This window comes from Hyaena hyaena, unplaced genomic scaffold (assembly GCF_003009895.1).
Source record: "Hyaena hyaena isolate Hyena2069 unplaced genomic scaffold, ASM300989v1 scaffold_153, whole genome shotgun sequence".
Taxonomy (NCBI): domain Eukaryota; kingdom Metazoa; phylum Chordata; class Mammalia; order Carnivora; family Hyaenidae; genus Hyaena; species Hyaena hyaena.
In genome coordinates, this window is record NW_024080785.1 from 542,169 (window position 1) to 555,907 (window position 13,739).

General features: G+C 38.1%; 1 protein-coding gene across 1 annotated transcript in view; it reads right to left on the minus strand.

Annotated features, from left to right (window-relative positions):
* Window positions 1-9,485: 9,485 nt before the first annotated feature.
* The window catches only part of TBX20 (T-box transcription factor 20), a 58,854-nt gene continuing 54,600 nt past the window's right edge, over window positions 9,486-13,739 (minus strand). The window contains exons 7-8 of the mRNA XM_039239127.1: window positions 11,700-11,812; window positions 9,486-9,925 (exon numbers count right to left, since the gene is read on the minus strand). Coding sequence (XP_039095058.1) covers window positions 9,585-9,925; window positions 11,700-11,812 — 454 coding nt within the window. The 3' untranslated portion in view covers window positions 9,486-9,584. The remainder of the gene's footprint in view (window positions 9,926-11,699; window positions 11,813-13,739) is intronic.

A 13,739-nucleotide genomic window follows, 5' to 3' on the forward strand; every position in this document is an offset into this window, starting at 1 on the left:
TAAATGGCTTAACCTATATATACGTATATACACATATATACACACATATATACATATACCACACTGCCCAAAAATCTATTTTTCCATGAACCCAGTGATGGTAGTTCCATGTACAAACTCCAGTATACTGAGATTATTTTTATTTACCACCAAAGTAACTATTACAAGAATTACTACATTCAATATATAACCAAAAGTCTTAGAATATATTAAAGAGTGAATTGTAGAATACATGTGGGCAGATTAAATGCAAAACATAGCAAAACAGCAATGCTACATAAGGCATGTGTGTGCTATGTTTTATATTACATAATATTTTAGATATTAAGATTTAACTTTGATTATGACATAGTGGTCTAGAAATATCACTGTACTGGGGCCAGTATGTTTTGGACAATTAATTTTACTTCTCTCACTTTTATTTTCCCAACTATGGAATAAAGACTTTGGACTACATGGCCTTAGTACAGTCTTTTATTTGATTCTGGCTAGTATTTGTACATATACTTAAGAAGCTGGAAAAATATACCTGTTGAGTCATTTAGTGTCTTGTACCCAAGTCCCTTCTTACCAATGCTTCCCTTCTCTCATTTGTGTCCAGCTATGTTTGGATTCCACCCCGAGGGTCTTCCTCTCTGCAGTCTACCCCGCAGTGTATCCCCATCCTGTACTCCAGGTGCTACACTTCACCACCAACCCAAATGAGCTAAGCCTATCTCTCTCTAACCTGTTCAGCTCAGCCCCAACCTGGTCCCTGCTCCATCATCCCTGGTCTTTCCTTCTGATTCCTCTCTGACCCCACTTGCTGTCTAGTCGTTTAGTGCAGTGGGCTTCATTGTTTCTATTTTCTAATTACTTCTATGCTCTAGCAGAACTAACTTGGAACCAGAGTTTAAGGGAGGAGGAAAAGTGTCCCTAAATGAGTACTAAGTGTTGACATCAAGACCACCAGACTCTTGTTTTGGGCAGCAGAGACTGGCTTTCACAGGTATTGACCCATCCCCAAAAGATAAATGTGGACCTCTAAACTTCCCTCCTGTTCTTTGCCATAATTTCAAACTCTTCTTGAGACACTTAACCAGTGACAATTATATAACCTACTGCGAGAAAATTTATGGGGTCATGCAGCTTTTATGTTTCTTGATTAAGGTTCTGTATGTGGGTTTAGTAAAGGCAATATGTAGGCTTTAAAATTTTTTTCTTTAAATTTAGAATCATCTGTGGGGTTATCACAGTGTCTCAGTTATGAGTACAGACAGGATCTGAATCCTGCCTATCTCACTGAGGTAGGTTCTGAACACTTAATTTCTCTCCCCCCTCAGCTTTTTCATACCTCAAATGGAAATAATACTATCTCCTACCCCAGAGAGCTGTTGCAAAGATTAAGTCAGATAATATATATAAAGTGCATAGATATAGCAAATGTTCTATAAAAGGTAGCAGTTATTACCATATCAAGGCTTAGGTTGGATAGGGAATTATTCATATCATCTTTTCCCCCCCAGGGAGTCCAAAGAACTAGCTATGATTCTTTCTAGGAAAATAAAACAACAAGGGGGAGGTAAAAATAATATAAATGGAGAGCCTAAGGCCACACAATGCTATCAAATAGGCAATATTACCTTCTTTCTACAGATTAAAAAAAAATGAGGTAGGGAGAAGATTCTAGACAGCCCACTCAACTCACAAGTACAGAAGATTTACTCCCCTGGAAGTCCTCAAAGTTGGCAAGTTGGGCACTAAAGACTGGAAATAAAAGATTTGCTGCATAGCTTTTTATTCATGTTTTAAAATAACAGGGAGCTATAATTCAAACACCAAAGAAGACAGTATTTTAAAGGGTAGAATTCAGTGACTTTAGTATATTCAAGAGATGTGCAACCATGACCACTAATTCTGTTTTTACTACCCACAAAAGAGACTCCCATATCCATTGGCATTAATTCTCATTCCTCCTACCTTCCAGACCTGACAACCACTGATCTGCTTTCTATCTCTATGAATATCCCCATGCTGGGTATTTTATATAAATGGAATCATACAATACATGGTTCTTTGTGTCTGGCTCTCTTACCATGTTTTCAAGGGTCATCCATGTTGTAGCATTTATCAGTACTCCATTTCTTTCCATAGGTAAATATTCCATTGTATAGATATGCCAAATTGTATCCATTCACTGGTGGAAAAACAATTGGGTGGTTCCCACTTTTTGGCTATTATGAAAAATGCTGCTATGAATATTCATGCACAAGTTTTGTGTGGACATATGTTTTGTTTTCATTTCTTCTAGGTGAATGCCCAGGAGTCGAATTCCTAGGCCATATGGTAACTCTTGTGTTTAACCTGTTGATGAACTGCCAGACTCTTTTCCAAACCAGTGCACCACTTTCCCAACACCAAAGTACAAGGTTTATTTTGTAGACTATTGTTTTGTTAATCTACTTGTCTACTATTTCACCATACTGTCTTGATTACTTTAGCTTTATAGTAAGTTTTGAGGTCAGCCTCCAACTTTGTTCTTCTTCAGTATTTTGTTGACTTTTCTGGGTCTCTTGCCTTTCCATATAAACTTTAGAATCAGTTTGTTGAGAGCCATAAAACTTGCTGGGATTTTGATTGGGACTGTGTCGACTTTATAGATTAAGTGGAAGAGAACTGACATCTTGGCAGTATCGAGTCTACCTATCCTCAAGCAAGGAATCTCTCTATATTTATTGAGATCTTTGATGTCTTTCATAAGAGTTTTCGTTTTCCTCATAGATCTTGTACGTATTATATTTATACCTAAATATTTACCCCTTTTTGGGTGCTGATACAAATGGTATTGTATTTTTAATTTCAAATTTAGATTGTTCATTGGTGATATATGGGAAAGCAATATGCTAATTAACCTTGCATTCCACAACCTAGATAGAATTTATTAGTTCTATGAGGTTTTTGTGGAAGAACGTTAATGCGGTATGTTTTATTCTTTTTAATTGGTAAGAATGAGAAGGGGAAAAAATCCTTCCTTAAAATTAAAAGCAACTGGCTGGCTTAGTCAGTAGAATATGCAACTCTTCATCTCAGGTTTGTGAATTTAAGCCCCATGTTAGGTGTAGAGCATCTTACTTTAAAAAATAAACTAAATAAATAAGTTTATCATTAAAAAAAAACCCACCAAAAAAAAAAACTGTAAGCAACTAAATAAGTGAACCCAGTTGTATTGTGAATGAATAATATAACCACATGGGAGGATGAAGAAGAAAATGATCTAACAGCTAAACATGCGATTTGACTGTGTTCCCTTAGTAAAGGAGGGGGTAGAAGGGGACCAACTGCCAACAAATTCTGAACTCTTTTTAAAAGGTTTGTTTATTGCCATTTTATGAATGAAGCAAGATGAAATTATTTGGGGTATATGGTTGAATTGATTAATTAAGTATGTTGATGCTGGGAGCCAGGGAGGAGGTACGTGCAGATATGGAACGGGGCTAAGGAAAGGGAAAAGGCCCCTGTGGGAGTGTACTGCAATTGGAGATAACAGCATAGACTCATGATTTCTAGTACATACTGTGTACACACACACACACACACACACACACACACACACACATATGTGCTTATATATACATTCCCAATTCTGCTGGCTGAGAGGGCCTAGAAACAAACATATCCTATATGGTTCATAGCTGGTACCCAGATCTTGGTTTCTAATATATTCCCCAACTAAAAGGAATCTGGGCTCCTTAAAGAAGTGGTTGGTTCCAAAAAAGGTATGAGATGAACCCTGGACAATGTGTTAGAAACTGAAGTGCTAAAAAAAAAAAAGGAAAAAAAATCAAGCAGGGCATGTCAAAAGGACACAGGAGCCAGTTTAAGGGGCTCCTGATGACCAAATCTGGGGTGATTTCAGCATCAAGATAACTAAGAATAGTAATAAACTCTAAAACATTGCAAGATAAGAATTCTTTTGCCATGAAAGGCACAGAAAGGCTGAGGAACTGTATCAGCTTAAAGGAGACTGCAGAAACAGGGTAACTCCATGCAATACATAATCCTGAATAGGATCTGTACTGAAGGAAGGAATATGCTACAAAGGACATCACTGGGGCATCTGACAAAACTGGAGTCCAGAAGGTAAATCACAGTATTTTATCACCATTAAATTTCCCCAAATTGCTACTTCTCCTGTAGATATTTAATGGAATCTTCTTGGTTTTAGGATGTACACTTTGAATTACATAGGGATAACAGGGTGTGATGTGTGAAGCTTACTCTCAAATGGAAGAAAACAAATTGTATATATTGTGTGTGTGTGTGTGTGTGTGTGTGTCTGTGTGTGTCTGTGTGTGTCTGTGTCTGTGTGGGCGCTGGGAGGGGGACTACACTACTCAGTGTGCATGTTAATTGTAAGTCAAATGGGGCAAAACATTAACAATGGGTGAATCTGGGTAAAGAACATACAGCGTCTCTTTATACTATCCTTGCAACTGTTCGGTAAACTTGGAATTATTCCAAAGAAAAGATTTTGAAAAGGTTGGTGTTCAGCATGCACAAAAAATTAAGTGTAATAGAGCAGACTTCTGAAAGCACAAGATATGATAAAGTCAAATATTCAAAAGGACTGTCATGTGGAAGGATTAAGACTTTGAATTTGGCTAATCTTATTTTGTATCAGCCTGCTTTGTGTAATATCATTACAGCACATGCAAGAGTTTATGGCTAGAATGAGAGGTAGATCTTTAAGCTTTATGGAGTCTTTGGTATCATTCTGTACAGAGAGGTGTAAATCCCATGATTTTAAGATTTCATCAGGTGGAATAAATGAATGAAGGGGACTAGGTGTAGGAAAATGGGAACCAGTGGGGACTTGAAAGCAGTGTTTTCTATAAAGGCTTCCAAATACAATAAAGACAAAACCCAAACCCTGTACAGTAATCCAGTTGGCTGTGTCTGGCCTGGGAATGGCCAGCTATGACCCCTAATCTTACATAATCCTCCTTTTTTTTTTTTCAAGGTGAGGAAACAGGTACCAAAAGTCACAAAGCAAAGTGTGTAAGATAATGAAAGTGTAAATGTGTGCATATATATCAAAACACACCATTTTTAATGAAAGAAATTAATATCCACACATTTGTACTTCTGTACAATTTTGGGTAATATATAATTTTAAGCTGTTTACAAATAACATGTAATGCTTCAAATATTACATAATGTTGATAATACATTTCTAGCAGAAATAAATATATTGCACTTAAAAAGAACTTCGTTAGGTGTTACTTCATAGTATTAGGCTTATAACTTCTTTTTTCATAAAACATTTCCCATGCCCTTCCCCCCACCCCCAACACACACACTTCATTACAGTGACTGTTCTCACGCAATTCATTAAGCAAATGGACACAGCAAACGATGTAACTGTGATAGAGTCTACTAAAGAGGCTATATCCAATTTTATCCTCTAGGAAATAAAATAATTTTTAAGGTTTCTGAAAATAAGAAAAAAACAACTAAATACATATTTTAATGTATTAGAAGTAAAATACAACAAACTGTATTTTTTGTCAAGATGTATTATTTTATCAATGTTTTTATTTTCTTATTATCAGGGAAGGGCATTGGAATTGAGGGAAAGATAAAGAAGAGTGAGAAAATACTTACAGATTATTTGCCTATCAAATATTTATAAATGAAACTTTGCATATTTAAGTATGCTAAAGAAAGAGAAGTATTAGAGTATTTTATAACTGGCATGGAATAGTAGTGAAGAAATTATTTTATGGTGTTCTAAACGTTTAAGAATTTGTAACTTTCCCTTTGCCTGTTTACATAAAATCTTTGCATCCTGAAATAATATAAAAACATGTAAAATCCATCCTCCATAAGTCTGTCTAAAGTAGCCAACTGAAAATCTTTTCTGTCCAGTGCTTTGTTTCTTTCCAGCCTAGATTTAGGGTGTAATATTGTTTTGTTTCAAATAATTATCAATGCTATACGCGTTTTAATAATGAAAACAATTTCCTTACTTAGTCAATGGAAGATTGAGTAAAAATATTGTTATCCTTGCAGTATGTGACCCTGGCACATTACATAACAAAATTTTTCTAACTTTAACTGCTGAGTCATGGCTAAGCTTGACTGCATATTTAATGGGGTGATAAAGTCATTCTTGAAGCTTATTTTTCTCAATACAATTCAGCTCATATAAGCAAGACAGCCTGAAGAGCTAACATGAACTTCAGATGTGGGTTAAATATCCCAACATCTCTCTGAAAAATTCATAGGTATGGGAATGTTGATCCTTTTCTTCTAAAAATACTTTTTTCTTGGGCTTTTGGAGGGTGTCTTTTTTTTTTTTTAATGGGGGCAGGGGATGCTGTGGCTAGAGAAATGCAATGAAAGAGATGTGGATGAGAGCGAGGGAGGGGAGATCTTGGAATACCCCAGAAGTTAATGTAACTCCTATACCATAGCCCTACATAGGGTTTTTCTCAATATCTTCTTAATATCTCCCATTCTGTGCCTACCTACTAGGAATAACAATGAACCTTCATTATAAACTCAAAAGGACAGCAGTGCAACCTAAAATCATTAATGCAGACCTTATAACCTAATAATTTGTGATATGATAGACCCAAGATGGATATACTTTACTTACATTCTGCTAAGGGTCGATGAAGGAGGGGGAAGACTTGGTAAGTAAAAGAAGTAACTGAACTTACTCAGCGTTATTGATAAGTGTTTTAAAAACAAATCATATATGCAGAAGCTACAAAGTTATAAATTAATTCCTTCAGGTTAGAGAAAGCAATTCTGGAAGGACCTCTTTGCAACAGCATTGCATGTTAGCCATGCTTTTTGATACAGTAATATACCCGGGGTGGGGGATGTGGCTGCATTTATTCCAAACATACTGTAACTCCTGCTCTTAACTATTCAGTAGGCTTTCCCAATAACTGTCTAGTTTGTGCATTTACTTTTGGTAGAATAGACCTTAGACTTTAACATCTTAAATACTGAGGAGAGTTAAGTAAGAATCAGCAACCATAATAGTTTAGAAAGACCCGGGGGTTGGGGTAAATTTGTTCCCTTGGTTCTCATGGCTATGGTGACTTTGGTCAGGTTAAGCTCCATGTCACTTGTGCTTTTTCTTTCTCATTCAAATAATGCCAAATACTTAAAAAAACATATCCAATTTAGAATTTCAGGTGTTATTTTCCAAGAGCATGCTTTGGTATCTTAGTCTTTCCTTTTCTCTAAGCACTCTCCTTATTTTCAGTCTTCTATTGCCTAATTACAAAATAAATTTATGAAGTCAGGAAATACTGGTGTAAAGCCATATTACAAAAACAAACCTACTTTTAAGATATGTCAGTTGGGGAAAATGTCTAAATGGTATTAAAATGACCTTTCATTCTCACTGAAAAGAAAACTCAGATACAGATTCACTCTAGTAGACCAGTAATTTACCAGAATATTGAGTAGCATGATGTTAAATAGCATCTAGTTTTGTTATTCCTGCTTTAAGCAGCAGTACTGTGTATTAAACAGAGCACTGGCAACAGGCCAACTATTAAGTATCAAATCCCTATCCTAAGCTCTATGGATACTTAAACATTACTCATAGCTGCTTTTTTTTTTTTTTTTTTTTAAATAAATGCACATCTGTGCTGTGTTTGAAAACAAACTACCTGTGGATACTATAGCAGAGCATGCAAGAAGTTAGAAATTAGCCTACAGTATCTGCCATAGGACTTTGAGATGCTGGGGTAGCATAGTCCATGCTTCTCCATAAGTCAACTTTGGGACACAGTGGAGAAAAACAATTGCAAAGTCCAGCAACAATGGCATCACATAGACAGGCTATGCCATTATGCCTTGTTCCATAGACTAGAAATGCCCAAGAAAGGCATTTGATATGGAAAAGCATAACAAAATAACTAAATAAAACCCCATGCACTCTGATAAGTATATTGCATTTACTCCCACCTCTACTCTCGGCAGTGATATTTACCATCTCTTTTAACAGATTCAAGACTTTTGCAGTCAGACCAAAGTAGATACAAAATTTAATTAGGATACAGTAGAGTTGTGGGGAGTTTTGTCAAGAAGACAGGTTATATCTTACAGCTAGAATATATTATAAAGTTGAAGGACTATAAACTTTATTAAAGCTGCAAAATGCCAAATACTACCCCGACTGCAAATGCTTAGATATGTTATGTGTTGCCCCCTAAATATAGAGATTATATATAACTAAAATATAGTTAATTATTAAAAATTAAAGAAAGGCTTAAGAAGACAATAAGAACTCAAAGTGGATAAGTACCTTGGATTGACTTATAAACACTACCAGGGTTTCAGCCAGGGAGTCACTGAGTTGACATACAATTTCATATAATGGACTAGGAAAATGATAAAGGAGTCACTGAACGGAAAAGTAAGAAAGAAGGACAAACCAGATATATGGACACATAACTCCTCGGGAACATAGGTTAATTGGTGGCTATATGGGCATTCAGAATGGTCATTCATAAATCTTTGTCAATTAGTGGTAATAGCTAATCTAATAATAAAGCAGATTTACCAAAAATGAGAATGTGGCCCAGTGCATCTTACCATCCATAAGGTCTCCTGAAGCTGGAGTAAAAATAAAGGACCTCTGGTACCCATGGCAGAGAAATCCCTTTCAGGACAGGGCAACCATCTTGTTATTGCAGATTGAGAAAAAGCCTCACGTGTCATCATTTAGAGTCTTTAGAAGTGTTCCTCAGTGAAGGAGTCAGTAGTGCACTTAGAATGCAGCCCAGAAAAATACAACCTCAGTTTTATAATGTAACACATACAGCCTCTTGCTTCAAAATTGTGTATAGGCTCTTCCTACATAAATGGCAAGTAATTGCAAGAAAGAGAATTAAGAAGACAAGACTGAGAAAAGGAGCTTGTCAGGTACTGGCCCTTCAGTATTATAAAAAGAGCTTTGTAAGATCATTACCATCTATTCATCCACAAAATAGGATGCATTAGCATTATCTCAGCCCTTTCCCCCAGCAAACTAATACAAAGGAAAACTAAACATGCTTAAGCTACAGCACTACAAATATTTCTCTGTTGGCGCTCATTTTCTATAGAGAGAAACGGACTTAGGTTAGTCATTATGCATTATGGTCGGTATATTATATATACTGCCTCTTTGAAGATTCTTTAAACCTGTGGAAAGCAGAAAGATAACCTCTACACATTGATTTTATACATTACTGCACTGACACAGCAATTTTAACCGCTAGGTATAATGCACCTTAAGATTCATCTGCCCTGTGTTCTTTTCTGGGTAAGTTAGTATCCTTAAGCTGGCTAAGAACTTGAAACTGATTCTCTCTTGAACCCAAGAGCTATCCCCGATCTATACATGAGTCCTGGTCTGGTGCTTTCCCTCAGCGGTAGGCTTTACTGTGAGTCCAGCTCTCCTCTTTAATAGGTCCCAGATCTCCTGGAGAGCCCCTGCTCCACACCCTACATCCCACCCACCCTACCCCACCCCATCCCACATTTCCATACCCATTTGCACATTCTGGATCTGGATTCTCCTAGGTTTAGAAGAGTCATACAAATGGTGTCATCACTGCAGAGGAATGGCGCAGTCCTTGGATAGCAGCATAGGGCCCCTGCTGAAAGTAGTGATGGTACCGGGGCATGTGGAAGGAGGGGAATGTCGGGCCGCTCCCCTGCATGGAGCCGGCAATGGCCGATGGGGTCAGAGGCACCCCAAGTCGGCTGTATGGCGGCAAAGAACCCTGTATAGGGTGAGGAATGGGTGTTGCTATGGATGCTGTACTGGTGCCGAGAGCAGCGAGGGACTGGGGGTGCTGAAATCCAGGAAAAGTGGAGGAAGAAGAGACCCAGGAGCTGAGGGACAAATTATCAGATGTCGTAAAGGCTGACCCTGAAACAAAAAACAACTCATTAGACTAGAAACTCTATTTCAGTGTGCAAATCAAGAATTACATTATCTGTATGGATTTATTTTTTTAAAAAAATATATAATAGATCTGCAATTTAAAAAGATGTGCACATCATATGAGTCAGAACTACCTTTCCAGATAAAAGCATATCATTTATACCATAAGAAAGAGAGAATTTACTAAATAGAAAAAGACTTAGCTCATTAGATGGCCTGTATGCTCCTGGAGAATGGTTAAAACACAAGTATCCTGCCTGAAAGGAATAAATGGATTCCCTTTAAAGGAGCTTCAGGGGTACCTGGGTGGCTCAGGTGGTTAAGTGTCCAACTCTTGATTTAGGCTCAGGTCACAATCTCATGGTTTGTGAGATCAAACCCCACATTGGGCTCTCTGCACTAACAGCACGGAACTTGCTTGGGATTCTCTCCCTCCCTCCTTCTCTCTTTGACACCCCCCCCCCCCGCCACCTAAAAATAAATGAAAAAGAAACATTAAAAAAAAAAGCAGCAGCAGCTCCAAATAGCTGGTATCTGCTATTTGGATAGCACCCCTGTAAGGAAGACGGACATATGAGCCTCAACAAAGCTAGTTGGTTTTCTAAAACGAAAACCCACAGAGTGTTTTTCTTTTTCTAGTTTCCACAATTCTTCAATAAATATTTGACAAGTTGCAAGAATGAGTTTTCCCTCATCACAGCATCCACAGATTTAAACAAAACTTGACACTGGATTTGCCAGCTATATAATTTACCAGTAGTTCACTTGGATTTATTTATAAATCCTGTAAGACGTCCTATGTTTTGACAGATTATGCTGTTCCATAAAAAATATGGCAGAGGGCTCTCTCCCCACACGAACATCCCTATGCCCAGCATCAGGCACCATCTGGTTTCTTTTCTCTGGACTCCCAGGTGCAGAGGGCTCCTCAATGAGCCTTTGGGACAGAGGGACTTTTCAGTCCTCCCCTACTGTCACTGCTGAGGCCTCTACATAATGCCCTTCAATAGCAAAAGTTTCTTTTTAAAAGAGTTTTCCATTTTAGTCATTGATCCTAATGAAATATTCCTGGAACCTCTTCTAAGTGGAACAGATATACTCCCTGATTTGCACTTGATAAAACTGAGGTTCAGTAAGACTAAAGGATGGCCCCCAAGTCCAATAGCTCTTTGGTGGTAGATCACAGACAAGTGACTCCTGAGCCCTGACGCAGAGGCTTGCTGTCCTTTCACTAGAAAACAAACTACAGGAAACCATCAAGCAGAACTATCACTTAAGACTTAGAGGCAAGGGCACCTGGGTGGCTCAGTCGATTAAGCATCTGACTTCAGCTCAGGTCACGATATTGCAGTTCTAGAGTTTGAGCCCCACATCAGAAGCTCTGTGCTGACAGCTGAGGGCCTGGATCCTGCTTCAGATTCTGTGTCTCCCTGTCTCTCTACTCCTCCCCTGCTCACGCTCTGTTTGTCTGTCTATCTCTCTCTCTCTCCCTCTCTCTCAAAAATAAATAAACGCTAAAAATTAAAAAAAAAAAAAAAAAAAAAAAAAAAAAAAAAAAAAAAAAAAAAAAAAAAAAAAGACTCAGAGCCAAAATAATGATCTGTATGAAAATCGGGCTCGGCGGCTGCCCCTTCCTCAGGAGACTCCTGTCATACTTTGGGGGCAGACTGCATGCTGACGACTAGGACTCCCATCCTTCCTTTTCTTCATCCTGCGCGCTCTTGCTCCCAGCAGCTACATAGCCCAGAAGCGGCCTTACCTCTATTCTGTGTTGTCTGAACCTCGTCCCCCAGCACATCATCTTCTCCTCCATAGGTACGGATGGGTGAGCGGGCATAGGAATGCTTCTGGATCAGACTCTCCACACTTTCCCTAGGTCAGAGAATGACACAGCCTGAATAAACTAAAAAGTACTCAGAGGTGGAGATGAGTCTTAAAGATGATTTACTAGTCAGTAAAATCATTTTTTCAGACAAAAGACCCCACTTCAGGAAAGATGACATTCAAAACATGTATATTTCTGCCACTGTAGACTCCCTGGAAACTTCAGGCATATGAATACAAGCAACCACTGGATAAGATAGGGTCAATTCCCTGAAATCCTACAAGATGAAGGACAAAGAGGTGAACAAGGAACTATGACACCAGACTATAGGAATGTAGAGAGTAATGAATGAAAAATGAGTGAGTGAATTTCCTATAAGGAGCTGCAATAAATCTCTGACTTCATCAGCTAATGAGTATAAAACAAATACTCAACTGATATGAACTACACTTATTCTTTTTTTTAATGTTTTCTATTTATTTCTGAGAGGGAGAGAGAAAGAGAGAGAGAGAAAGAGAGACAGACAACGTGAGCAGGGGAGTGTAGAGAGAGAGGGAGATACAGAATCTGAAGCAGGCTCCAGGCTCTGAGCTAGCTGTCAGCACAGAGCCCGATGCGGGGCTCGAATGCACTAACTGTGAGATCATGACCTGAGCCGAGTTGGACGCTTACCCGACTGAGCCACCCAGGTGCCCCAAACTGCACTTATTCAACATCTGATGAAATGCAGGCCAGAAGTTCAGAATATCATTAGTCATGAAAAGATTCAATACTCACTAATAAACCTAGGAAGTACACAGACTATATGATAGTATGGGTAGTTGGGATAATGGACTTTTTGAGATTCCTTTTGCTTTAAGATGGAAAATTATAGAAAACTGCAGAAGGACACATAAAACAGCCATTAGGAAATTGAGGCCCCCCCAAGTAAATTGATCTATTGACGTTGAAAGTGGTCTTCCCATCCAGATGGCCAACAGACACATGAAAAGATGCTCAACGTCACTCATCATGAGGTAAATACAAATCAAAGCCACACTGAGATACCACCTCACACTAGTCAGAGTGGCTAAAATGAACAAATCAGGAAACCACAGATGCTGGCAAGGATGTGGAGAAACAGGAATTGTTAGTGGGAATGCAAACTACTGTAGCCGCTCTGGAAAACAGTGTGGAGGTTCATCAAAAAATTAAAAACAAAAATACCCTACCACCCAAAGGAATTGTACTACTAGGAATTTGCCCAAGGGATACAGGCGTGCTGATGCACAGGGATACATGTACCCCAATGTTCAGAGCAGCACTTTCAACAATAACCAAATTATAGAGAGAGCCTAAATGTCAATCAACTGATGAATGGATAAAGAAGATGTGGTTTCTGTTGTTTCACATAGTGCTGGAAGTCCTAGCATCAGCAATCAGACAACAAAAGGAAATAAAGGCATCAGAATTGGCAAAGAAGTCAAACTGTCACTTTTTGCAGATGACATGATACTCTACATAGAAAACCCGACAGACTCCACCAGATGCCTACTAGAACTGATCCATGAATTCAGCAAAATTACAGGGTACAAAATCAACATACAGAAATCGGTTGCATATTTATACACCAACAATGAAACAACAGAGAAATCAAGAAACTGATCCCATTCACAATTGCACAAAACACCATAAAATACCTAGGAATAAACCTAACCAAAGATATAGGAGATGTATATGATGAAAACTATAGAAAGCTTATGAAGGAAATTGAAGAAGACACAAAGATATGGAAAAACATTCCATTCTCATGGGTCAGAAGAATAAATATTGTTAAAATGTCATTACTACCCAAAGAAATCTACACATTCAGTGCAATCCCAATCAAAATTGCACCAGCATACTTCTCAAAACTAGAACAAACTATCCAATAATTTGTATGGAACCACAAAAGACCCTGAATAGCCAAAGTAATACTGAAAAGTAAAACCAAAA